Source organism: Podarcis filfolensis (assembly GCF_964270895.1).
Source record: "Podarcis filfolensis genome assembly, chromosome: 5".
Taxonomy (NCBI): Eukaryota; Metazoa; Chordata; class Lepidosauria; order Squamata; family Lacertidae; genus Podarcis; species Podarcis filfolensis.
Window position 1 is genome coordinate 31,899,834 of NC_139608.1, and position 27,607 is coordinate 31,927,440.

The window sequence follows — 27,607 nt, forward strand, 5'->3', positions numbered from 1 at the left end:
GTCCGCTGTTCTTTGTTGACTTTCTATTTTTGCTTATTTTCTGACAGTTTTTCATGTGCTGCTGTGGTGTATTTGAACATATGCCAAGTTACAGTAGTTTGTTACTAGAATAACTAGTCCAAGAAACTAAACATTTACACAGCAGGCAATTTTCTGCATTCATGTGTTGTAGCCTCCACCCCTCCTTCTCTGAGATGCTCTGGCACTCCCCACTCAGCCCTCTACCACTTTTTCATTCTTAATAAGATTTACAGCTATGAGCTGGGGGTTTTTTTGATGGGTATTTTATTTCACTCATTCTTCTTTATTCCTGCTGCCACCACAGATAATATTTATCTAAAGACTTCACTTTTGAGAGGGCCAAGTAAGAGACATGCAGTGTAATGACAATTGATTTGTTAAAGAGAAATAATAAAAGGTTATATGATTATTTGAGGCATATAATTTTAATTGTTATCTTATTACAGATGTAATAACATCTTATTGTTAATTGTTATCTTATTACAGTGACATCAATTGCTATTATAATGCTTTCCCTATAGTTCTTAACTAACAAACCCTGCTTCCCATCCTCCACCAACTTTCACACCCTTTCTCAGCTCCACTCTCCACTCCACTGACTCTCAAGTGTCATACCCCCAACACTGAAAACCCCTTTCAAACGCTCATCCAATCATCACTCATCACCAGCATTCAAAAGTCTCTCTCTACCCCTCCCTAACACTATCGTAATTCTGCTAATACAGCACAGTGTTGCATGCAAAATCATATAGGAAAACACTGGAACATTGTATGATGCAATTTTAAACAACTGAACTAGAAAGTCTAATTGTATATCTTGGGTAACTTAAAAGAAGGTTGAGAGAATGCAATCGATTTCAACTTGAGTTAGATCTGATAACAAATATTAGAAGCCTTAGCTATTCAGTCATATTTACAAGATTAAGCTAATGATAGAAATAAAGTACTGAATGCTTATGAAAGGAGCTGTCAACAAAGAACTTTTTTAAAAAGAATGAATTGCAATTTTTAGTTGTTTCAGTACAGAAGCAATACTGAAATCCATATTATCAAACAATTTGCTGAGGATTTCTTACAGGAAGTGCATGCCTCTGTTAAATGTCATACATGCATGCACTGCCTACAGAGAGCATAACACAAGGGCAATACTGCATCAAAGCTTTGCTACTTTTGGAAGGAAGTATTCCTCTGCCAAGAGTCTTGCCACAGTTCCTGGCTATCTTATACCATCTTGTAAAATTGCTTGATTGTAGACATTCCACATTCCTTGATGGCTTACTAATTTTTTTTTCTTCTTTGCAGATGTGGGGGCACCGTAGGTGCGATTCTGACATGTCCACTAGAAGTTGTGAAAACACGGCTGCAGTCTTCCTCTGTTACACTCTACATCTCTGAAGTTCAGCTGAATACTGTGAATGGTGCCAGTGTTAATCGTGTAACTAGAGTTTCCCCAGGGCCTCTCCATTGCTTAAAGTGAGTACCAACCCTCCTTGAGTTTTCCTGTTTTTAAGTCTGCTAAAAGGTGCCCTTTTGCTATATACCCTTATGCCCCTTGAAAAGAGAAAATTATATTAAGAAAAATTCAAATAAGACATGCAGGAGATGCACTTCATCTGCTGTAGGTAGCCTTCCTTGGCTTATCCTTACTCCTTTGACCTGCAATGTGAAATTCTGCAGGATTTTGATATTACTGTAAAAATGTGACTGTCTTCGGTTATATGGTAAACCAGAGTATGGTAAACCAGAGTACACAGTATCTTATGTTCATTATTTATTTGCTTTATACCCCACCCTTCCCAGAGGAAGGAGCCCAGAGCAGCAGACACAGCAGTCACAAAATATATATTTTTAAATACTACAAAGTCCTACTTTGGGAATTCTGTCTTTTCAGCACCAGCCACCTCATCCCATCTACAACATGGATAGGTAATAATGACCTGTGTTACAGTGTCATTGTAAGAAGAGGGATCCATTGTAAGAAAAGAGGGATCCATCCTCCTATGCTGAGAATGGGCTGATGGGTAGTCTTCAATCATACTGCCTTTTCTAAAGTTTTCTAAAAGCATAAGCAACTGCGGGGTACTGAGCCTTTCATACTTCACTCACTTTAATAATTATTTGTGCTTATGGGACTGAGAAATGTTAAGGAGTGGCAACTAAAGTGCCTGGAAGGCTGCTGTATTCCTTGTGGGTTTTTCCCCTAGTTGTAGAATCAGAATCTGCACCCTGTGGGATACTTATGGTGGCATGCTTGCCAATTTCAACCTGAATGAAAGTTTGCCTTTTAAGATTAAGAAATGGCTTTAAACGTAACAATGAAATTAACTACAATTCCTGCAGTATCTTTCATGTATTGCTTGCTGTACTGTTTGTTGTTGGTGTTGTGCAGTGACATACTCCATAGTTAAGATTGCAAAATCATACCTTACATAATGAATCTTAGATGCATTGGCATTCAGGAATCCAGCTGTGCAACATACCTCAGACCTCTCAGTGGTGATTACAAATGGCACAGTGTAATTTACAAGCAAATCCTTTTTAAAACTACATGTTTCAAACGTGACTTCTGATTTTGCACTTGGATAGAAGAATGAGGCAGAACGAGATTTTTATTCTAGTGCAGCCTGCATAAATAAACTGAATCTTTAAACCACTGTGTTGAAATGAATGTAGGTACTTGGATTAGTTCAAACAGTTCCAAGTGAATGTCTCTTGCAACATTGTTTGTAGATTGCTTAGTTTTTTATGTCATTAACCTGCATTTCTGTTTGAACAAGAAGTGCTTTAAAGAAAATTTGACATTATTGGACACTTTATCTGTATTGATAAGCATAATATGGTGCATATTGCAACATGCTGATTAGATAACAAGTTTGGCTTTGAACCTAAAGTTACCTGAATTCATCCTGAATTCCTAGTGCCCTTGGAGCACTATATTTTAAGGGTTATAATTTAAATACCCAAATGTTAAGTGCTGTGTCTTGTTCCCTGATACGTGTATCATCTAACTCTTCTCATCCAGCTTTAAACAAATTCTGTGCTGACTTCTTAGGAAATGTGATTTCTCTTTAAAGGCACTTTTTGATGTGGCCAGTTTTTATTTTTTATTTAACAAAATTTATAGGCGACTTCCCGTTTACATGGAGAAATTTATAGGCGACTTCCCGTTTACACGGAGGTTACGTTCTGAACCCTCCCATGCATCAGTGAAATTGCGTGAAATGAGGAGCTGCCTGTCAGCTCAACAAAGCTCTGCTGTTGCACACAGAAGAAGATTCCCCACACATCATTTGAGTTGGTCAAGGAAGCCCTGCTGTCCCTTTGACTCCCCCTGGAGCCTAAAGAGGATGTCCACTTCAGACTGGGGAGGGTCTGCTTGCCAGCTGGCAAAGCAGTGGGGCTTTGCTGAGGCTCATCAGGTCTCTTCCCCCACTTCTGGCTTTCTGGGGCTACATGTGAACTAAATGATGGTGTGTGGCTGGGTGTGCCTGTACTGCTTGATTTTTTTAAAATTAAAAAAAAATCCTCCAAGTAGTTTGCAGTAATAATAATAGTTAAAAACAGGTAAAATTTGATAAAAATTATCAAAAATATTCATAAGAAGCAGGAGCTTGTCCTCCTCTCTGTAAAAAGGTCATGCCTCAGGGCAACCAAGGGAGACTAATTCCAATGGCCAGGCCTGAGCCCAGACTAGAACACGTCTAACTAATATGTGTCATCCAGGAATAGTTGCAGCTGCCCCAGCTCTCAGCAACTGCAAGTTTAAATTATTCTTGTATCCCACCTTTCCTCTAGTTAGGAGCACAGGGCAGCCAGCAACACAAAATTAAACAGTTGTGCAAGAATAAAATCACCAGGACCATTTGATCATAAAAGCACATTAAAATCAGCAGTGACATTATGTGCTGTAGTTTTAGCCCTGGTTCCCTGCATGCGAGCAATTGTAGTGTAGGCTCAAGAACAGTTAAGTCAGCATTCTCAAACTGTGGACCAGGGGCCACCAGTGGGCCTCAAGACCACAATATCCTGTGGTAGGACAGATGCTAACAGCAGTTGCTCTCTGCATGCACAGTGCATACACAGGAATGGTTGTTGCTTAAGGAGCGAGGCTGCAGCAATGCAGCATGCAATGTAGGAAAAAAGAAGTGAATGGTGTGGCTGGGGGTGAGAGTGGAGGAAGAACTATGGAAGGTGGTGGTGGGGAGTAATTGCTTACAGTAGTTCAGAACTCTTTGTAGACAAGATCCCCAGTCAGACAGGGGTGGGATGATGTAATGCATGGAAGTTGTGCTGGGCTGGGATCCTGTCTACAAAGAGTCCTGCAAATGAGCATGGGATTTGTTTAAAAAAAGAAAAAAGTACAAAATTACAAAAGAGCCCTCAACATTTGTATAGTTTCTGTGGTGTAGAAAAGTGCAGTGTATACATATGCCTGTGTGTATATGTTTAGTGCTTCAAAATAAAATTATTTGATTCAATATAATTTCAGTATTCCTAAATATGTATTTTATTACATATGTGCTTCTTTTGCAGGATGATTTTACAGAAGGAAGGCCCTCGCTCACTTTTCCGGGGATTGGGTCCTAATTTGGTAGGCGTGGCTCCATCCAGGTAAAATGAACAAATGTTATCATAGTTTATTTAGGATTAGGTGATGTGCAGAGTTTTCCAAAGTAATTATGTTATCACACAAATAAATATTTTGAAGCCACTGGGCAACATTTTTGCGGGGTCAGTGAATGATTTGTCTCCAGATTTTGCTGGGAGAGGTGATTCCTGCCATTTCCTTCCCCACCAGCCTCCAGACAATATGTTTATTGGACCAAAAACATTTTCACAAAATAAACATGCTTTTTGAGTTGAAACTTGCCCCATGGTTGTCAAATGCATTTTTTTTTTATGATCAATTTTAACTTTGTGGTGTTGTTCCCCAAAAGCATAAAGGCAATTATATACCATTTTTGCCAAAGAAAGACCGGCAGAGCAATGTTAACATTGGGCTTGGAGGACCAGTGCATCAAATTTGTAGTTGCACTCAAAGCCCTGTGAGTTTGCACTGAGTAGAAGCAGAAGTGCAGGGCAGTGCTTCCTTCCATATTTCTATGCCTGTGCTAGTGGCTGAGTGACCTGAGTTCTGGGTCCATTGGAGGATCCATGGGGATTTGAATCCAAAGCCACTAGTGCTTGTCACCTGAATCTCCCCATTTCAGGGCTTTCCACTTACTATCACCAGTGATAGCTTTCCACCTGTTAGGCTGCAGCTGTGATCTCTGCCATGGTGAAGCCCATCACCACTCTTCTTCCTCTGCTGGTGGAGGCCAGCAGAGCAGCACCTAGTTGGCATCCTACTCCCCACTTCTCCACAGCAGTCAGCAATACAGGGCTAGGATTACACTGTGAAACTGATGTGATTTCATTTGGAGGTCGACAACAAGTCCTAGAGGTCTTCTGTTTTTTATGCTGTACAAAATACTCAAGTGAAACAGAAGAATAGACTTAATGCAGATAATTTGTTGCTTTGTTTCTGTAGAAGACAATAAATGTATGGAATGAGCAATGGAAAAAAATCATTAGATTGTAATGTCAGAAGTGGTGGAGGCATATGCCAAGAAACAGCTGTTCTGTGCATGAGTCACAGTGGCTGCACGCCCAGTTTTGGATGCGCACTAAGAGGCAGTGATCTGTTTCCTCTGAATTCACTCCAGCCACCTTTTGTACGAAATAAAGATTTGATTCTGGCAGGTCCAACTTTCAGCCCACTCTCACTTGGTTGCTGGGAAGCACTTTAGACGTCATGGATGTATTCAGACATGATATTATTATTCTAGGTAGTTTTTTTGCTTTGTGTGCAACATACTGCTTTTTCAGTACTGTATCATTTCCATTTTTGATACTGCTCTGCTTAAAGTTTCCATAATGCTAAATACTGTTTGCTTTTGTTCTGCTGTAAGCTGTTGCCACGTAGGCAAATAATTGTAGTTGTTTGGTAAGCAGAGGGAAGAAGGACCATTTGTATATCCTTTAAACAAAGTGTAGATTACAATAGTGGACTAATACAGCAGTCCCAGGCATCTTGTGTAAAAAAATCATTATGGCTGGTTTTAATGGAATTGTGTCTACAAAATAACACTGTAAAATCTTTTTTGTGTGTGTGTCTCATTCCTCATTCAGAAATTGCAGCTGTATCTGATTCCTTCACAACCATTCTCTTTGCTTCTTAATATTAAAACCCTGACTTTAGGGTTGGAATTCAGCCAAAGTTAATTTCTGGCTGGTTAGTACCTCTTATAAATCACATTTATTGTGCAAAATAACAGACAATACAAACCACAGCAATATAAAAATGAAATAGGTTTCTGTCTTGATGATAGATCCTAGTACTGCAACCTCCACTCCTTACTAAAAGTTTCTGCTGAAACAGCATTTTTCTTTTTACCTAGCCCTTTTCCATTTCATAAATATTTGTGGGTGCTGTTGTGCACAGTATTTTTTAACATTGTGGTCCATAAATTTGTGTCTGTAATATTAGTGCAGCATGAGAGCTGGAAGAGGCTTGAAGGCGAACGCTTCATTTTTCCTCACCCACCAGATGCTTTCCTTTTAAACTTGTCAATAAGAGATTATTCTGTAGAAGCCATCTTGCATTAATTTGCAAGGAAAGTGGGCAAGAGTAAGGTGCATCACATAAGATGGGACTAGTATTCCAATAAGCTTAATGCAATAGTTTGGTGTATAGCTCCTTAAGCCATAGAAAGGTGCAGGCAGCCTTGTGTATTTTGTGTCTCAGATTAGCCTCAGGAAATAACTTAACCTGTTTCTCTCTCTTTCTCATTAAAATGTGGCTGTGGACTTTACCCAATTTTCATGCTAGGCTTGTCCATTTGCTAATGTATTCTCAGGCTTATGAATGAGCATAGCACACTTTTTCCAGTCATCAACCATGGACAAATACTTTTTTGTTTCATTTAAACATCCACTAAGTAGCTTTAACAGCTTCTCTCTGTTTGAATAAGCTTGTTTCTTAACATGTATAGCATACACCATTGATTATGGATTCCATTTTGTTCATTACATCACATAAAACAACCACTTTATCAGGTCCTTGTGAAAGGCCACATGTTTGAGGAGCTAATGATGTTAACTTAATGTTCTGTTTCATGAAGACTTAGAGGCTGTTCATATAGCAACCTCTGCTGATTGTATGTGGTTGGTTTTTTTTGTTATAACATGCAAAATGTTAGTACCATTCAAAAGTCAATGTACATCAGTTAAATTTTAGAGTATTACAGAAGTATTCCTTGGTGTGTGCTTAATTACTGTTTGTACATTAAATATGTTTTAAGAGACTTCTTAGGTAACACAGAATAGCACAAATTTGAAACAAGCTGTTAAAATAATATATATAATAAAGATTGTAGAAAATTCTCTCCTGCCCCCTTGTGGCAAGATTATCTATGTTGCAAAAAGTTGATTATAGAAATTTTTTTTTGCAACAAATATATAGGGTGAAGTGAAGCACTAGTTTTTGTGCTGGATCTAAATAGCTTCTTCAGAAAATGGCTTGCAGCGGTTCTCAACCTGTGGGTCCCCAGATGTTGTTGGACTATAACTCCCATCATCCCTGATCTCTGGCCTTGCTAGCTAGGGGTGATGGGAGTTGTAGTTCAACAACATCTGGGGACCCACAGGTTGAGAAAGGAAGGGCTTGGGTGTGCTCTGGCAATTTTAAGTCCCTTTTTTTAAAAGTGGACCACTTTTTTAAAAACTTGCTGGATTTTTAAAAATCCTAGCTCAAGTGTTAAAGAACTTTTTACTACTTAGTTCTAATTAATTAATTAATTACATTTGTATACTGGTCTTCATCTGAAGATCACAGGGTGGTTCACGAAATAAAAATACAAAATTGTATTCACCAGCTGTGTTAGCAAGTACACTGTGTGCTCCTACTACATGTAGCTGTTGCCTGGTCAACAGCTTTCTTTGTCTTCAGTGACTGTGGAGAGAGAAACTGTGATAGTAGGTGATTCATAACGCTTTTGAACATCCAAAACATTTCGTTGCTTGTGTTAACTTGCAGCTGTAAGCAAGGCCCCCTTCTGGATTTCTGTTGTTTTGTTTAGAAGAATATTTTTTTTCCTATCTTGCAGCTTTAAACGTGTCTGCATTTCTAAATCTCTTTTCTTTTTTGTAAATATAAAACTATTGAAATGATTTCATAATACAGTGGTACCTTGGTTGTCGAACTTAATCCATTCCAGGAGTCTGTTTGACTCCTGGAACCCTTCACAAACCAAGGCACGGCTTCCGATTGGCTGCAGGAGCTTCCTGCACTCAAGCAGAAGCTGCGTCAGACATTCGGCTTCCAAAGAACGTTCAAAAATGGGACACTTACGGGTTTTCGGCGTTCGGGAGCCAAAATGTACGGTTGAGAACCAAGGTACGACTATATGGCAGCATCTCAGTACAGTGGTACCTCTGGTTACGAACGCTTCAGGTTACGAGCCCCGCTAACCCAGAAGTAGCTGCTCCTGGTTGTGAACAGAAATCGTGCGCAGCGGGAGGCCCCATTAGCGAAAGCGTGCTTCAAGATAAGAGCGGTTTCAGCTTAAGAACGGACCTCCGGAACGAATTAAGTTCGTAACCAGAGGTACCACTGTATTGCCCTTGCTTGGTGCTCTTGAAGGATCCAACAGAGGGTGAACATACCAACTTGTCACACTTCAGACCTAGTCATTTTGTAAGTCAGAACTTTTTAGGTCTGAGGGAAGGTGGTCATTGTCTTGTACTATTCTAAATGGTGTATTGTTTCCACCCCACCCACCCCTTAGCAGCAGGTTCTAGTAATTCATATGATGCAGATCTAAGAGGAATTGGAAGTTCAGAGTGTGGTGGGGTCTTTCTGCAGAACATCTGAAAGAACCAACACTGCTTCCTTTTAATTCTTTCAGTGGCACATTTATATTTCAATGGAGAAAGAGACCTATCTGCTTGGCATGCACTTCCATGCAACTATCATCACTGTTACTAGTTTTACTACAAAGCTATATTGTATCAATCATATTTAACTTGTTTTCCTTTCAGAGCAATATATTTTGCTGCATACTCCAATTGCAAGGAAATGCTGAATAATATATTTGAGCCAGAATCTACCAAGGTACACATGACCTCAGCTGGAGTAGCAGGTAAGGATCTGTAACTTTGTGCTTTAATTATGTGGAAAGCCTTTTAGTGTTAGAGTGGCTATGGTGAATGGGGAACTGCGGAAATACAGGAAATGGTTGGTTCGGGGTATAGTGGCAGAATGGCTGGGCAGACTATCTTCTGGTCTTAAATGCTATGTATGAAAGTTTAAGGCTTGAGAATGAATAGAGAATTTATGGTATATGAACAGACTTGCTTGCTGTCATTCCAGATAGCTAAGTCATGTGGACTTAATGTCAAATTTGCTAAGCAAATTTTATAGGAACTAAAGAAGCCAGCAATGAGACTTCTCCTTGCCCCTTCATTTTATTTTGAAACTCCTTCCTGTGTTAAGACAAGCTCTGACTTTCTGTAATAATATACCAGCAGATTTTGGTCACCCTCCTATGCTTGAAATATTTAAAATTTGCTGCAGTATTAGGTAATCTGGTCCTGTCCCCCCTTTTGATAAGGCGATAGAAAGCCAGTAAATATGTTTTTCCTGTTTTGGAGGTGAATAAGCCTCTTGGGGAAAGAGGGAAATAAAAATGCAATCCAGCACAATTCTTTGCAGTACTGCTGACTTCATGAGCTTTACTCCAGAGTCATTGTGCTTGGTTTTACAGCCTGTGGGTGCAGTGCCGTACCCTTTTCCCCAAGAGTAGCCCCACCTGAACCAGGGGATTAACTGAATGTTTCAGTTCATGGCTTAAATGTAGATTCTTTTTGTGTACTTCCTCTAGCATAACAGCCATGACGTGTTTTGTAAAGAGTTTTTTATTTCTGTTTCTTCAAAAGAGAAGAATGGGGCTAAAGTGGGACATAATAGTTCTTAATACTCTATGACACTTGCAGGGAATATGATAGCTTCTGCTGTGAATCTTCTCTATATAGCATACAAATATTTTTAGACATTTTTAGAGTTGCTCGCAAATAGTTCTGATGAAAGAAAATTATAATGGCCCAATAATTCAACCAACCCTGTAGCATAGGGTTTCTCCCCAAGTGGGCACTGTGGCGCAAATGTTCTTTTTTTAAAACTTAAAAATGTTTGATCTAAGAAATGAATAGAAAAGAAAACTGTGTTCTTAAGATAATTGTCTGGCATGCTTAGAACTGTACTTCTAATATAGTTTATCTCTTTTTACACTCCACCGAAGGAATCCATGGGGAATGAAATGGGTTTGGTGGGAGAGGGATAACTGTGTGATTGGCTATTCTTTTGAAACTGCACCTCAATTAATTGCTTCAGAGGCTTTGTTAATATGAAAGACTATTCTGTTACCTGTGTTTTTTTTCCCTCCAGAGAAATTTCTAAGGAAATATTATTTCTCTTGACAAAAGAGCAGAGCAGAAGATAAGAAAATGGATTAGTAATCTTAAGATTATTTTTTAGTTTATGCAATGTATATTGCACACAAAAGGTTATTCAGAACTAACTTAAAGGTTCCTTATCTGTTTTTCGTAAGAGATGTGCATCTTTGCCCAGTTAAATAAAGATGTGAAAATCTGATTTGTTGGCAGGTTTCATATCTACATACATGTCCAGTGATAATTTCTGTATTGGTATTTGAATTTTTGCTATTTAAATCCTGGGTTTACGAAACTTAAATTTTGAATCTCTTGAGACACTTCGATTTTTCTGTTTGTCATTTCAAGACCTGTACATATTTTATTCTGCTTTTAAAATGCGAAGCTGCCTCTTTTGCACTTCTGTGGCTTTGATCTTACCACTTGAAATTATTTTGCTCTTGTGCTCATGCAATACTGACGGAGCATTAACGTTCAGCTTTGCAGTTATGCACCTAAACCACATGGTTGGTGAAAGAATGTCCAATGCAGATTGGCTCGGAAGGTAGCTATTTTTTTCCTCTTGAACTAGCATAGCTTTAGGATGCTAGAAATCCCATAGACTCCATTTTAAAACCTCCGCTAAAGATGCATAAAATACTGATTCATAGTGTTGGCTGTGTAGCCATATAACTAATATAAAGGGCCGTTAACATAGCTTGTGAGAAAAAATGCTAACCTTGTCACTTTTCTAATTGCTTCTTAAAACTTTCATTGAACGCACTACATTATGCTATTAACAATTGTTCCCACAAGGTCTATTTTGGCTTAAAATTCAAAGTTGCTTGAACAATTAAGAAGTATGAGGCTTTTTTATGTCTTGGCTTCTCAAAAAAAATTTATTTTATTGAAACCTTGTTTATAGATGTTTTTATTGCTTTCATATCACTAGCAATTGTAAATATATATACCATTTGATTTGAGTCACTTGACACCAAAACAGTTTCAAAACTACACACTCAAAATATTGCTATACTCTGTTTCGGTTGTGAACTATTTTTTAAATTAGCTTTTATTTGAAACCTTGTAGACAGTATTCCTTTTTAAATTTCTAAAAAAACAACAATCTTTCAAGTCTGAAATGTTTAAAATTCATGCTATTCTGTACCTAGTCTTTATTGTACTTTTACTGTCTAACGAAGGAGAAGCATTTTTGTCAGACATTTTTTCACAACCCTTATTGGAGTTGCTTATCATCCTTCATTCTGGAATGTATTCGGGGTTAAGTTAGACAAGTATACAGGGCCACTTGTATTCAGCGATAGAATTGCTGCAGAACCCAGGGGATCCTTAGCCAGCCAGACTGCCATCATGCTCCCATTCCACCCTCAATATGTTGCCTAATGAGTTCAGTCAACAAAATGCCTTATTTTTAAAGCTCCATTTGCTTTGCTGAATAGAAATAGCAAAAATAAACTGTAGTCTAAGAATATAAAGAAAGCCTAATTGGATTTTTTCCCCCTTTGCAAACTATACTTGTACAGGGAAATTAACAGAACTCCTCAAAGATATTTAGTTGCCTCAGTTACAAAAAAAGCTAGCTCCAAAATGAGTCTATCATCTCAGTCTAAAGCCTTGCATACGTTCCAGTGTGCATACAGAATGTCAGGAAGCTAGCCAGCAATAAACCACAAGGAGTCCGTGAAGTTAACTATTAGCAGAAACAAAGCCTGCTCAGAGGAGCCAGGTCTATCTAGCACAGCAACTCTTCCTGGTAAATCTTGTCCCTATGAGGCAGTTGTGGGGACTGAAGATCCCCACCTTTCCGTAGCTGGTTAAGTCTCCTCCTTTCACGAATCCTTCTGAAGCAATCTGAGACTCCACCGACATGTCTGTCTCTGCTCTTCCCTCTTCATACCACTTTGGGTCCTGTGAGACTAGGGGGAAGGGAGCTTGTCACAGCAGGAGGGGAGACACCCTGGCTTCTTCACCAGTCTGACTCATCTCTGTCCCTTGGTCTCCATCTGCTCCTGCTTCAGATTCTGGACTCCTCTCTGCTAGACTGCTCACTAAACCCTGTTACCTCTTCAGCTTCCAGCAGCACCTTCTCCTGGTCTTCACTCTCTTCTCCCTCTGACCACTCATCATCGTCCCACCTGGGCTCTGAGATGCCTTCTTCCTGGTGCCTCCCACCATTCCACTGTGTCCAGCCAGTCCATGACACAGAATTACATGATTCAGTTTAGTATAATATACCCTCTTGAATGTGTGGAAGCTGGGCGTTTCATTCTACCTTCTCCTTTGAAGTGGTGTTGCGGTGAGGTAGTGCATTGTGAATTTCAGAGTTTCACACGTAATGGAGAGCAATGCTACTTTGGGTTAAAGAGCAGTGACAGTTTCTTTTGTGATTTTGTTGACACTATACACACAACTGTTTGATTGAACTGTTGGAACTGATGGAACTGTTGAATGCTAAGGAGCATTCCTATTCCATCAACTACAAAATGCTCTGTAATCTTTGGTAACTTCAGGGCCTTTACTATTAAGTCATTTGCTGTTTTCATAGAACCAACTCATAGACAAATTTTAAAAAGTAGTCTGGAAGATGTTTTGTCAAGTTACGCTTAGTCCTGCTTTCTGTTATAGCCCATTTTGAGCCAAAGAGGGAAGATAATGGCTTAATGGAATTATATGATCTGTTCTCATTTTGCCTGTCTTCTCCTTGTTTTATACTTCCCAAAGACTCAAAATTAACTTAATCTATAACTTCAAACATTTGTAAAATAGGTACAAGTTATTCAGTTCAGGCATGTCTCAAATTTTAAATTAAACTGGTTTCAACCTGACATTAAGGATTGTTTTTTCTGCCCATTGTGACAAGGTTAGCATTTTTATTTGACATGCGCACATACACACCCAGCACTTTGGGCTTTTAAAAATAAGTATAGGTAAGTATTTTGCAAGCTATTAAATGGTTAAACTGCTGCAGATGGCAGAAATTTCAGTACTCAGTGCATTTTGCAAAACTTTTTTAAAAAAATACCTGTGGCCTGTACTACCTTTTTTCCTTTTTTATTGTTCTAAACTTTTTAAAAAAGTTAGATCTCACATTTACTAATTCACAAATCCTTCCATTGGGATTCAGTTTTGTCACATATGTCTGATGAGGTCACTGCTTGTTGTTATGATACAGAAAAGCCTGTGTCTATTTTAGGCATTTACTGTACATTTCTCCCGTGAAAAGAGTGAGATCGTGTCATCTCATGCTCCCCATCCGCAGGTCACTTCCTGCAGAAATATGGACTAACTTAAACCTCGTGAGTACTGAACTGAGCGTCTCTTGCAGCCTCTAGCGTAAGAACCACACCTTGGGTTTGTAACCACTCTTAAACAAACAACGTAAGGGGAATATTTTTATTTGAATTCCAGTTGTATACATTGTTTTAATACATCACCCAGCTATTCCTTCCAGTGCAGCCTGGGGAAAGGTGGAAAAACAGTTTTATGGACTACTGTTGCGTGTTTAGCCAAGTTGGTGAAATTACATTCCTTATTGACAATCCGTAGGATTCCTACCTTTAATTTATATATTTCTATTTTATTTAGGCAAAGTATTTCAGAACTGCCATTAAATAATAGTACAGTTAACTGTATGTGTCACCACACTCTTTCCTTTCTATTTAAATTTTGTTGGCATAATATGTATTCACATGCATTTATCAATACATTATCCCTTGCAAACAAAGACAATGCAGATGCATGCCTGGGATCTTAGCTGTTTTATTTTTAAGCTTGTTTTGCTCCAAAAATCTTGAGAGAGAGAGAGAGAGGGTGCTCCTTCTTTGGTTAGAGGTTCACTTGAATTGCTTTTAGAAATAAACAGCATACTGAAATAAGGCCTATAATTCCCCTTGCATACTAGGACTTCTGAGTAAAATATAAATATATACATAGGATTGCACTGAGCAACTTTTTGTTTTGTTTCATTTTGTTTTAATGGAGCCATATAAATGGCCTTAAATATTTTGCATTGAATTCCAGTATTTAAAGATAATAATTAACTAAAACATTATGCGTTTACACAAACTAAAGGGCTTCTTCCATTCACATAAGGCACTCTGATCCAGTGGAGGCTCCTACTGGAGGATGGAGAGTGTGAGAAGGTAATTTTTGCTGATTCTCCGCCCTCTAGCACCACTCCCATGCTATTCGGGTAGTCTTCTACCCTCTGGAGCAGATGTTCAGGGAAAAGAAGGAATTGGCATAAAAAAATCACTTCACTTTCCTCTGATCATGGAAAATTTTGATCCAGCCCTATAGATATGCAGCTGGATCAAAGCTGAAGTCATATGTAGTCACTGTTCAAATGCATTTTGGTATGAGACATTCCTATGAGCAGCATTTGAACCCTCATAATACCTTTTAAAATTTAGCCAAGTTTTAAACGTGATCTGATAGATTGATTCAACAACTGCCAAAAGAGTAATCCCTCTTTTGTAGCATGTGCATTTGTATTTGTGAACTTTCCCTCCAGCAGTTTTTTGTGTCCAAGCACCTTGGTGCTTTTAAATTTGGGATTGCAGTATTATATAAAGGTGAACATTGCTTAAGTCTTAAAAGTAAAAACGGGGCACAATCTGCCCAATGCTAAATACTCTTCTGAGTTGCATTGAGTATGTTGTTATTTCCTCAGTTGGAACAAGGGACATAAACATTGTCCAACATATGCAGTGTCTTGATTCTCTTCCTTTTTAAGCTTGTATAGGTTCCGAAGATGCTAAGTATAAGCATGTTTTCTTGCATTTATACCCAGGACTTGAAGTTGGGTTCATGGAATGTTGTACCCAGTCTCTTCTCTGCTTCTATTCCCCTTTAGATTACCAATTAGAAATACATTAAGGCTACAGACCTTTACACACTTACCTGGAAGTTAGCCGCCTTGTACTCAGTGGAGCTTGCTTCTTAGTAGACCTATGTTTGCATGTGCTGTAAGCAGTAAACATCACTGGCAGACAGACCATTTAGTTAACTCTCCATAAAACCATTTCATAGTGATTAATCTAGGGCAGCTAGGGCACAGTTCCTTTTGTGTCCTGTGTTATATCCCGTATGCATGGGCAATGTCTAAACCAATTCTCCAGGTTTGTTGATTTGTTTGAACAAGTGTGAAACCAAAAAAAACCCTCCCACCATTAATGCACTTACACAGTATTTCTGTGGCTAAAAGCCAAAGATGATGTCTGTGTTTAGGAAGAACAATGACTTGGGGGATGCAAACATTAAAAGGAGCTTAACATTAGCTAGGCATATTGCCATTTAGCCAAACAATATTAATTACCAATTCTGCTTCTGTGCAAGTAATTAAAGTGTGCTTTTTGTGACATGAAGTAAGAGAAAGTTTTGTAACGTTAACTAAACCTTAAAACAGTTAAGATCCTTTGGCAGTTCTTTTTTTAACCTTTTCAGTTCACTTATGTGCAAGTTTCCCCCCCATGTGAATACCAATAGAGATTGTCTGGGGGGGGGGGGCGGGAAACTGGTTTGCAAACATTCCTTTTTGTGTAGTTCACTAGCAGGCTTTTCCATTCTGTTTTGAAATGTGCTTGGGAGATGCACTGCACAAGGTGCTCCTGAACACTCACTTCTGCAAGAGGAGAGCAGGATTTGCATGGTTAGAGGAATGATTGGCTTGTCATTCCAGTTGAATAAATAGTAATAAATTGGGTACTTTGAGCACAACAAATTCCCAACCTCCCTTCTGCAGACATTTTACCTGATATGCAATGCATTTTATATTATAACTGTACAGTTCTCAAAAGCTGCCCTCCTGTACTGCTTTTCTATTCTTTATGGTAGTGTAGTCTAGGAGATATTATTTACAAGTTGCAAAACAATCACACTATTGGCTGTTAATCCCGTTTAGATTTTGAGTAGCTGCTTTCCTTTCACAACTCATTTTTGTATGTTTGTACAAGTATTCCTGGGACCAACCAAAAATCCTTGCTTTTACTGCTAGTGGAACTCACTGGCACAATTAATACAACATCCTGCTAAATTATATTGTATAAACTATACTGTGCTGATGTACAGTAACGTGTCTCTGAGCTGTACGACATTAAGTAGTTAACGTGTTTTTATGATCTGATTTGTTTTATAAATTAAATTTGCAGAGAACATTTTAGACTCTTCTGGCATGCTTTAGTTTCACTGCAGTTTGCTTTTGTTTGGAGTGCATTTAAATTCAGTTAGCCTAGTCTCACTCTGGCTGTTTGAAAGGTGTCAAAAAGGGATTTGTATGACTAAATGGGCACAAATTGGGTTCTAGATGTACTTATGGCTAGTTACTAAGAAGAATAAAGAGGCTTTATTTTACTTTATTGAAATCTTGCAAAAACAAATATTGGCTACGTGGACTGGAAAAAAACAATAAAATGTCAAGATGCCTACTTTTGGTTTTTAACCAATAGCATAGCACAAGTCAGTTTGTATCAACTTGTATCTTTATTCATGTTTTAGCTTTGCTGTTTTTCATTATGTTTGCAAAACTAATCTTTCTTTTTTAATATTTATTTAGGTTTCACTGCAATCACCGCAACCAATCCAATTTGGCTAATAAAGACACGATTACAACTTGATGCAAGGTATTGAACTCTTTTAAAAAATGTAAATATTGTCCCCAATGCTGTTTGATATCTATATGCAGTTACTGGGTGTGAGGTATCATCAGTACCTCTTATGATTTCTGTAACATCTGAATCAGTATAACCTGAAAACTGTTTCAGTAGATCTGGGTTAGTTTTAGATATCATTTCAGTGTTCATATGAAAGGTGTATGTTTTCTGGCTGCCTGCTGGGGATCCCCTCCTGTGTCTTAAAGGCTTGGGGATCCCACAGCAGACCCTGATAGCGACAGGCTTCGAGAAAGCTAGGACTACAATTCGCCAGCGTATCTGGGACGTAGAATTACAATGCCACATGAGCGAAATGATTAAACATCCAGCAATAAGGGACCATGGGAGAGGTTTCTCTCCAGCTAACTATCTGTCAGGTCTTCAGGTACCCAAATACAGACGGTCTTTTACCCTTGCCAGATTCAACGTTCTCCCTTCTGCCTTACTTCAGGGCAGATTTGAGGGTAAACCATACACAGCACGGGTCTGCCTTTGTGGCTCGTTGGAAGTTGAAACTGCTTCACATGTACTATTACGTTGTCGTTTCTATGAGGATATACGTTTGACTTTTATTACACCTGTTTTGCAAAAGTCCAGGAAAGAATCGGAACACCATAGTTTAAAACTACTGCTAGAGGACAAGAATCCCAAGACTACATTAAATGTAGCTAAATTCTGTGCGTCTGCAATCAATCGCAGGAAGCAAGTGGTATTCCATAGTGACTAAACCCCTGAATGTTATTTACAGGGGGCATGCTAATAATTAATTTTAATTTTTATATTTAAATCCTTGTTATATTCATATTGTCTTTTGTATTTCTGATATATATATATGTTTTCTGTAGCTTGCAAGTACACTCATGAAATGAAATAATGAAATGGGAAACTTTACAAATATGGTGAGTGGTGTCTGCATCTGGCAAAATATAACAAAGCTCTTCTGAGTGTTGAATTTCTCCCCCCTCTTTCAGGAATCGTGGAGAAAAACGGATGAGTGCTTTTGAATGTGTGCGCAGGGTTTATCAGACAGATGGAATTAAAGGCTTTTACCGAGGAATGTCTGCGAGCTATGCAGGCATATCAGAAACTGTTATTCACTTTGTTATTTATGAGAGTATTAAGCGAAGACTTTTGGAGTATAAGTCTGCTTCTGCTATGGATGAGGAAGATGAAACTGTCAAAGAAGCATCTGACTTCGTTGGCATGATGATGGCTGCAGCTACTTCGAAAACTTGTGCTACATCCATAGCCTATCCACACGGTAAGGGAGGCTTTTCTTAAGCAAATCAGCAACCAAATATATATTTTTCCCAGTACAAGAGATAAGTTACTTTTGTTTTGGTAAATATTTTGCTATTTTTAACAGAAGTTTCCCATTGCCCAACCCAATACATTTATCACATTTTGCCTTTGAGAACTGTGCACAAGTTTTAGTATATTAATACCCTTTTTTCTTTTTAGATACTGCTCTATTGTCTAATATGTTGCTTTTGAGTACTGTTTTGGCTAAAAATGTGTCCTACAACAGATGAAATAAGTAATGCATTGTAGAAGTAGGCAAACGTTGTAATCCTTCCAAGATTGTGGAAAGCTGTCCTGAAGATAAAATGTTTTCTCCTTTTTTGATGCAGAGGTTGTACGAACAAGACTACGAGAAGAAGGAACAAAGTACAGGTCTTTTTTTCAGACACTGTCTTTGCTTGTGCGAGAAGAAGGCTATAACGCCCTATACCGTGGCCTAACAACGCATCTGATTAGACAGATTCCAAACACAGCTATAATGATGTCTACGTATGAAGTGGTAGTCTACTTACTGAATGGATAGCAATATTACCAGCTGTATTCAGGAAGATGGAAGACCAAAAGCTTGCAGTGGACCATGAACTCTCAGTGTGGGTAGGTAGGAGTAAAATCTATCAAGAACATGCAGCTATGGACAAAATGGAAGGCTGGTAGGCAGTCATGCTGCCTCATCATATGGCATCTTTTGCAATGTGATGATCTGAAGCTGCTCCTAAAGGATTGCCTTTAAACTTTCAACGTTGCAATTTTCTCCTATTGTGTCAACTTTTCTAACGCTATGCAGTGAGCATCAGACGCTTGGTTGTGAGCAAGGAGGGGCATAACAACATGTGTGTTCTCACTGGAAAGCGTACATCTCTTTTTCGACTCGTGTTCATTGCTGGTTTAAAATTCATTTTCTGTTACTGCACAGTAGCCAGTTTGAAGGGTATGCCTGTGTACATTTAAAGCAGATTCATAAATGCTTATCTCTTGAAACTCCACTTTTGCAGTCTGAAATAAAATCAAAGACGAAGATTCACTAAGCTTCCCACTTTACTACCTCAGGGGATCTGACAGGGAACTTAGGTTTCTTACTACAGAAAAGGTGGCCTTTATTTGTCGAGGTGAAGATGGGGGACAGGCTGTTTCGTTTTGTATTGAGTTCCAGTTGCTTTAATATCAGACCCTGGGATTTCTAGTGTTGCAGCGGTATACTGTTTTAATTGCCCTGAGTATTTTCTACCGTGGAAATAGAGAAGAGCCTTAAGATCCACCTGAAATCAAATCGTCCTGTCTTCAGTTTTGTACAATTTGTGTCCATAAATCCCTTTGGAACTTAAAACACCTCTAAATGTATTAAGGATCACAGCATTGTGGAGCAAACCACCAGCAAAGAGAACTTGGCTTGGTGTTTTTAGAAGGGCTTTTCGCATGCTGCTTTTAAATCCTTGAAAACCAACAAACAGTATGTGATTAAACAGCAGGATATTGGGTGCTTATGCAGCATTGTGCTCGCTTTAAACAAACTTAAGTTCATCTAGGGCTTTTACCTGAACTAACCTAATACTGCAGTAACTAGAATACCAAACTCTACTAGATTTCAGTAACACATAGGGCACACTTCGGCCATGTCCAAAATTGAGTGCTAAGATTGTGGCTTAGAATGAACCAGAGAAGATAATTGAATACCTTGGGGTTTAGGCATCACCTTTTGCTTTATTCCTTGCTTCCTCCTGAAGCACTTTGCAGAAAACCACATAAGTGGTTTTTCCCAATATTTGGCTTTGAACATCTTAATGCTTCTTATACAGCATTCACTGCTACATTTTAAGAGCAGACATTTGCATGATTCACATTATCTCTGAAAAGCAACATCGCTAAAGCAGGCCATTCGAAATAATGCAGATAACCTGTTGGTTCTAACAATAAACACACCCTACATTTTTACCTTTTAACATACATCCTGTCATTACAATGTAGCTGTGTTAAATGGTAATGACACCAGGGGAGAAGATTTGTAATTTAGAGCACAACCCTCCCCAAAGTCTAGTGCTTTCAGAGTGCAATCTGATGCTTTTCTCCTTGTTGAGTTCAATAGGACTTCTTCCCAGTTAAGTCTTTATAGGATTGCACCCTAAAGCAGATAAATGTTGAGTGTGTTTATATCTCACTCACTTAAAGCAATTAAATGTAAGTGCTTCCTCTTGGCAGTCCTATACCCTAATCTTTGTAATGCTCAGCTCATGCAAAAGTTGTAAAAAAAATACAACATTTTATTCCTCTGTGAACTGTGCAGAAACAGGCATATCATGGCTTTCTTTTGCTAGGCCAAATAATGCTGGAACTGTCAGATGTGTGCACAGTCCGAACAGCAGTTTCTTTTGGTTTATGTGTCCTCTGGCCTGTGACAGAAATGTCTCAATGTAGGCTTGCAAACCGTTGGTCTGAAGATAGTGTTCAGTACTACTCCTTGCTAGAGTCACTAATGAAGAACAGTGACCTGTCAGATTTTTTTCAGTAGGGAACAAACAAGTCTACTTCTTTTCCTTAATGTTGTAAGTGATCTCATTATAGCCATTATACGCACATTACCATAAACTTGGCAAATGTCATATTCCTTTAGTGATTAATATGAAAACCTATTTAAAGGAACTGTTCTTCAATAACCTCTGTTTTAAGCTAGTTTCTTCCTGCATATAAATATTTGTAGATTTTGCTGCTGATATCCATGGGTAAGAAATGGCAAATGTGCTAAAGGACAACACAAAGGCCAAAGTGTGAAATGTTAAATTGTTTAATTATAAGCCTGAGGGAGGGGGGGGGAGTTTTTCTGTGTTTTTGGTTTTTCTAAAGGTCAACACTCGGATGGATTCGTGCAGCCAAGAGCTCTCCCCATTGTGTAGTGATTGTGAGTGGAATTCCAACGGTAATAAATTGTCTAAACAAGTTTAGTGAACCATACTTGTTCTGAACAGTCAGATCTAGTTTACTATGAAATGTGACTTACCAAATCTGTCACAGGAATGGAAACCCTTTCAGAAGCTACTTCAATGACTTTGAAACTGCATGCAGTCACACAAAGGCTACTACATGAACCCACATTCTCTGCTCCTTCAAAACAGACCACTCTATCCCTATATGACCACAACTACCCCTGGGTTTAATGGAGGTGTTTTAGTGTCACCGTGGGATCTTCACTTTCAATTATTACAAGTTCATGATTTTGCCTGATAATAAGAAATGTTACCTTTCCAACTGGAAAGGTCTACATATGTTGAATGTGGGTTGTAATAAGTTTACACCCCCCTCATATGTAATAAATTTATTACATATTACGTTTATCGTATGTAATAAATTGGGAAGTGGTTATTTAATGAACTGAACAATTTTCTCTAAACATATTTGCTATCACCACTATACTTCACTTACCCCATGAGCCTAATAGTAGCAAAATTCGAATCCGTAAGAAAGTAATTCTCTTTACTGAAGTTAGAGTCTCCAAGACAGTTGATGTTTCTTCCATTTAACCGTCTTAGAAATAACACTAGATTGCAGACTCTTGATATTAAAATCCTATCTTTTCAGCCTTCACATTTGGCTTCTAGCATTTCACAGGGTACTTCTTTAAATGCAGCTATTATTAAACCAATTATATGTTTTAAACTATTGATACCTCTGAACTGTTTCCCAAAAACTGTCCATAGCTTTCCTTGTATAATTAAAACAAAAGCATGGTTGAAATATTGTTAATGATCAGTGGGGTAGGAAATTAACACCATTTTAATTCAAGGAGAAATTGTTCCTGTCCTAATTGTGATTTGGCTATGTAAGTAAAATATATCTTTGATAAAGTGGAGTTCAACCACAATGCCTTGGAAAATCAATATTTGAACTACTTCAAACACCCAATTTACACACTATAATTGAAAACTTGCTGTGAGGCTGTATGTATACAGTAGGCTTGACCAGAAGGTGGCACTATGGTACATGCCAATGCAGGAAGGATGCATCCTTGAAATAATATCTGGTGTGTCAAACTGTTTTGTGTTCTGCTCTTGAAAAATATTTGGTTGAGTGCCATACACATTGTGGGAATGAGCCATAACAGATGCTTTTAAACAAGTAAACCTGTACTTTCTAAATTTTTGTTCCTGTGTTTAAAATTCAACACAAAACAGCATTAAACCAAGGAATAAACATGCATATTGCACAGCTAGAATTGAAAGTGAAACTTCAAAGTCAGCTTAGGTTTACAATTTTGAAAATCATTATAAATAAGCTTTGTTCTTGGATATACACAAATGGTTTGAATAAAGGTTTTTGATTTACACAACAAACAAGTAACACCCATGACTAATTTGTCATTATAAGGCACCAATGCAAAATACTATTTGGCTTAAAGTCTTTTTTATCAGAAAGGGATTTTCTGACAAGTGTCTTGGATTTTAATCCAGGGCTTGGAACTAGAGCCCTACTTTAGATGTGCCCAGTTCATTTATTTACTTCCTTTTTTTGCAAGCTGTCTTGAAACTCTCCTTAGTGTGAAAAGTGGTTTGCCATATGACATTGGGAAGCTGCAACCTAAGAAACATAAAGCCAAACCTGCTTGGGCATATGGAGTTGTGTATCTTGTTTGTCTGAATCCCAGCCCAATGTTAGAATGCTCCACACCTATACTCAAATCCCAGATGTTGAATTTGTTTGTTTGTTTTCCATTCTGTTTGTTTTTATCTTGATAGTTGTATTCTTTCGGATAGCAGTATTCTTAAAGAATGACGGAGACCTACAAATTGGAGACTCTCTTTATCAAGTTTCTTTTTACATTCTTGAAACAAGCAGAACACTGATGTGTGCCTATGTAAATGTATTACTCTCTTTTAAAAATGCTGATCTGTTTCTGAAAAGACCTGAAGTTCTGTACAATTTCAGTTTTATTTCAAAAAGTCTGCATACCCTGTATATGTGAACATACCGTGATGCCCTAGGAAACCATTGTTATTTACCAATATTCCAATATTCTGCTGCTCCTGTGGTTTGCTATAGTTCTTGCATACCATGTAGTTGGCTGTCAATGATGTGCTTTAAATACTTTTGTATTTATATTATACCGACAACTTTTTGTTTGGACTGCTCAAAACTTCAAAAATAAAATGTGTTTATTCAAATCCGTTAGCCTTGCATGAAGTTTTTTTCCCCCTTTTGTAATGGAATACTGGCCAAAATATATCCTCCATGCCCTACTTTGCTGTTTATTTGCCTTATACAGACTGCTTAATGAGTTTCAATTGGGGGGGGGGGAATTCAGCAAAGGCTGAAACACTAAAGGGGGATTTTAGCTTAATATTTTTGTACCTCACTTATCCAGTCATAGAGCACCCAAAGCACCTTACGCCAAAATAAAATAAAACAAGTCTCTCATTACAAAAAAATGCACATTTTAAAAGAAGACAATTAAAAAGTGGTAGTCAAAAACGTCAGTCTAAAAACAGTGACACTGAAAGTGTTGAAATAAAAGAAACATATTCAGTTTGTCTAAAAGACAGTGAAGAGGGAATTGGGTGAACTTTCATTAGGACAATATTCCAGATCAGGATGACAAGATGAAAAGCATAAAATTTAATACAAGGTTAATATAGGGGGGAAACCATGGTTTCAGTATTTTATTTCTTTATTTTTAAATGGAATATTACAATAGGAATAGTTTGTAAAATTTTGCATTGTGTGGGAAAAGTGGGCAAAAGTAGTAGGAAGTCAAAGGAGAGTGCCTGAACTTATATGCAATGAATTTTTATTAGTGAGGCATCTAGTGCCTTGCTTGTCTTGCAAGCTGTGCAACTGCAACTCCTACTAAATCCCCATGGAACTGTTCAACTGGCCGTGGGAGCGGGGGTTAAAGTTTGCCAATATTCATTAAGAGATACTGCTACTTTGCCCTTGGAGGATATCACACTTACTGATTTGGGGCCATTTATCCATTTTAGCAAGGTCATTAAGTGTTTTTAATTGTTTATCCCAAAATAATAATAATCCAGTTAGATCAGTCTCAGGCCAGAAACTGGGGGTCGAGAAGTCTCTGGCTCAAATGTCACCTTGGCTATGAATTCACTAGGTAAGCCAATACCTCGTTTCCATCACACAAGCACACACACCTCTGTACAATTAATTTTATTTACAGGAGAGTTTTTAAACCAACATTCAGGGGGAAATATCATGGTGGTATAGAGTACAATAATTAAAGCATTGCAAAAGAATAAGGTGCAAAAGAAATGGCCAACTCTGAATCAGTCTTGTCCCCTAATAATATTTGATGAAACGAGAAACGTTTTCAGCCGGTGGTAAAATATCAGAATCATCGTTAGCTGCTGATCCCAATGAGAACAGTGTTCCAAAGTACTGGCACCACTATGCCAAAAGCTTTAGTTTGCATATAAACTAAATGACTATGACATAATGGGGCAATCGAGAAGGCTTCTCCAGATCAGTGAAGTGATCTAGTCAGTGTATAAGTGGCCTGGCATTATGTTCAGAATACAATACTGACCTACCTTACTGATGTCGGTGTCCTGATTAGAATACTATTTATGAAAAGTGACTTTTTAAAACTCCATAAATAAATGCTAAGTAGCTTGGGATGTTAAATAGATGAAAAAGTCAAGTAAAAATGGATACGGTCAGCTACAGCAGCTGAGTACAATACTCCCTAATATTTTATATAGAAGTTCCTTGCTTAAGGGATTAGCAATGATGATGACTACTTGGAATCTGTTCCACAAGCAAGAGGCAAGCCCCAGCAGATGTAGCATCTCTGCACCAGCGACAAAACATCAAACCAAGGGAACAAGTGACAAGCAACTGGGCAAATTCAGCAGCAGGGCAAACCAGGCTGCACCTCCCATCAGTGACCTAACAACTCTCAGGTAAACTGACATAATGGGTGTGCAAATAGAAGACCAACAGGGCTGTGGGGTTGCATAGAAAGCCACATGTATGACTATCTGCCTGCTTGATAGAAGTCATGGGTGCAATGAGTTTCCAGCCCACAGTGAACAAATGCATTTCCTTGAGGCCAAGGCAGGTGATCTGGAAAGAGGCAGAGAGCTTGTGGAATCTGTCCAAGTTGGCTCAGGGGCAGCGATGGAGATAAAGATCAGGCCAGGAAGGTCCAGCACCTTGCCATAGGGTACTGAGGGTCAAAAGCCAGTGTAATATGGAGAATCCATGATTAGATCACCTGATTTCTTAATAAATAAGAGCATCTGCCTTGAATGCGAAGGTTTTCGGTTCAATTACTGATGTCTCCAGGAAGGGCTAGGAAAAGCTTGTCTGAAACCCGGGAGAATTTCTGCCAGTCAAAGTAGACAATACAAAGCCAGATGGTCCAATGGTCTGACTCAGTATAGGGCAGCTTCCTATTTTCCGGTTATAGATAATATAAGCCTCCAGGGCAGGCTGTTGATCAGAGACACACTGCCTGGGTTAAACACCCTCCATCTCTAGTTCCACTGTTGCAGTAAAAATGGGGCACCATCTTCCTTCTCCAAGCTGTTTTTTTAAAAAAACAAAACAAAACAAAACACACCAGTGAATCCACTCTTGGAACATCCACTAAGAAGGAAGGATGAGAGTTAAACTGGAGATCTGAAACAGAAGGAAAGAGGTGTTTGAATTAAGGAAATGCATCCAATTAGAGAACAGCTGTGAGGAGAAGCAACAGTAAAGGCAGGCTGTAGACACGGCACAGTTGTAGAGCACATGCTTTTCATGTAGAAGGGTGCCAGGTTCAATCCCCAGCCTTTCCATGTTGGGCTGGGACAGATCCCTTCTTGAAACCATGGAGAGATACTGCCAGTCAGTGTGGGCCTTACTGAGCTCGAGGGACCAATGGTCTGAATCAAGGTATGGCAGCTTTCTATGAACCAGAGTTGAGGAACCTGTGGACCTTCAGATACTGCCCAGTCTACAAATCTCCAGCATCATTGCACAGGGATTATGGGAGCTGTGGTCTAGCAATAAGTGGAGGGCCACAGAATCCCCATTTCTGCTATAAGGGACCATCCATGGCCTATTCTTTCTTGCTCATCCTTCCTATAACCTGTTTGTACCTTGCCAAGAATCCTGACACAGCAATCGGGGCATTCAATTTTGTTTATCAGGAAGGGTTCAATTTCCATGGAGAAGCAATGCATTTGTTACTTCAATAGATACCTTAATGTTGTTGGCCAAGTGCCTCAGCCTTTTTTAAAAAAAGACCCCATCCTATAAAATCTTTTATAGGGAACAGTTGGTCCATGGGGCTCACTTTCCAATTTGGAGCATGGGTTATTTTCTTCTTGTCCAATTCACAAGCTATCTAATTCTTAACTAAACACAGCTTTGCACTAGTCTACTTTCCTGAAGGGAGTTTGCTTTGATGGATGTTCAAGTTAAATATAATTAATTTTTTTAAAGAAACATTCACCGTCCGGTAAAAGCAGTTGTGTAGGTTTTGTTCCCGTGGAAGTAAATTTTCATGACAATTTTGCTCAGCTATTTTCACAGGTATTGGCATAAACCACAAATCCGTCATTCCCCAAGGTCTCTCTCTCTTCGAAGCCTGCTTAAAAATGTGTAATAATAAAAGGTTGTAAGGGATTTCTTTCCTAGTAGAAATGCTTCCAAGCCTTTTCGGTGATTGAATGACTCACAAGTTGCTTAGGGGATTTCCAGGCAGATAGATACTGGATATGCTTGAAGGCCTGGGACTGTGGCTCAAATTACTCACAACAAAAATGATATATTATGATTACCAAGGAGGTTAGGTAGGCTACAAGATGACAGCCATCTCATTTTGCTGTAAGGGTGGTCTAAAATCTTGACATCCTTCCAGGGAATGGATTAAAAATTTAAGTGCCATTTTTAGCACTAACAAAATATTGGACATGTGTAAAAATATTGAACTTTTAACTCGAGAAAGGAAAATAATGATTCAGTGGCCAGGCTTGTATATTCCATGCAAACAGAATATGATTTTCCCCTACAGCATATCAGGTGCTGTAGGAAAACTACATAAAGGAATTATCTAATCCTAGTATTCAACCCATCCAGTTGTATTCAAGCCAAAAACCTCCATTCAAGATTGCAGATGGCAATGCACACCCTGGATCTGCTACATTCATGTATTA

At 38.5% G+C, this 27,607-nt stretch overlaps 2 protein-coding genes across 3 annotated transcripts in view; both read left to right on the plus strand.

Annotated features, from left to right (window-relative positions):
* Positions 1-23,611, plus strand: part of SLC25A36 (solute carrier family 25 member 36) — a 38,696-nt gene extending 15,085 nt beyond the window's left edge. For both annotated transcript variants that reach the window (XM_083613945.1, XM_083613944.1), the window contains exons 2-7: positions 1,324-1,494; positions 4,555-4,632; positions 9,103-9,203; positions 17,066-17,132; positions 18,134-18,423; positions 18,794-23,611. In XM_083613945.1, coding sequence (XP_083470071.1) covers positions 1,324-1,494; positions 4,555-4,632; positions 9,103-9,203; positions 17,066-17,132; positions 18,134-18,423; positions 18,794-18,987 — 901 coding nt within the window. In that variant the 3' untranslated portion in view covers positions 18,988-23,611. The remainder of the gene's footprint in view (positions 1-1,323; positions 1,495-4,554; positions 4,633-9,102; positions 9,204-17,065; positions 17,133-18,133; positions 18,424-18,793) is intronic.
* The window catches only part of SPSB4 (splA/ryanodine receptor domain and SOCS box containing 4), a 270,303-nt gene that overhangs the window by 18,102 nt on the left and 224,594 nt on the right, over positions 1-27,607 (plus strand). The window lies entirely within an intron of this gene.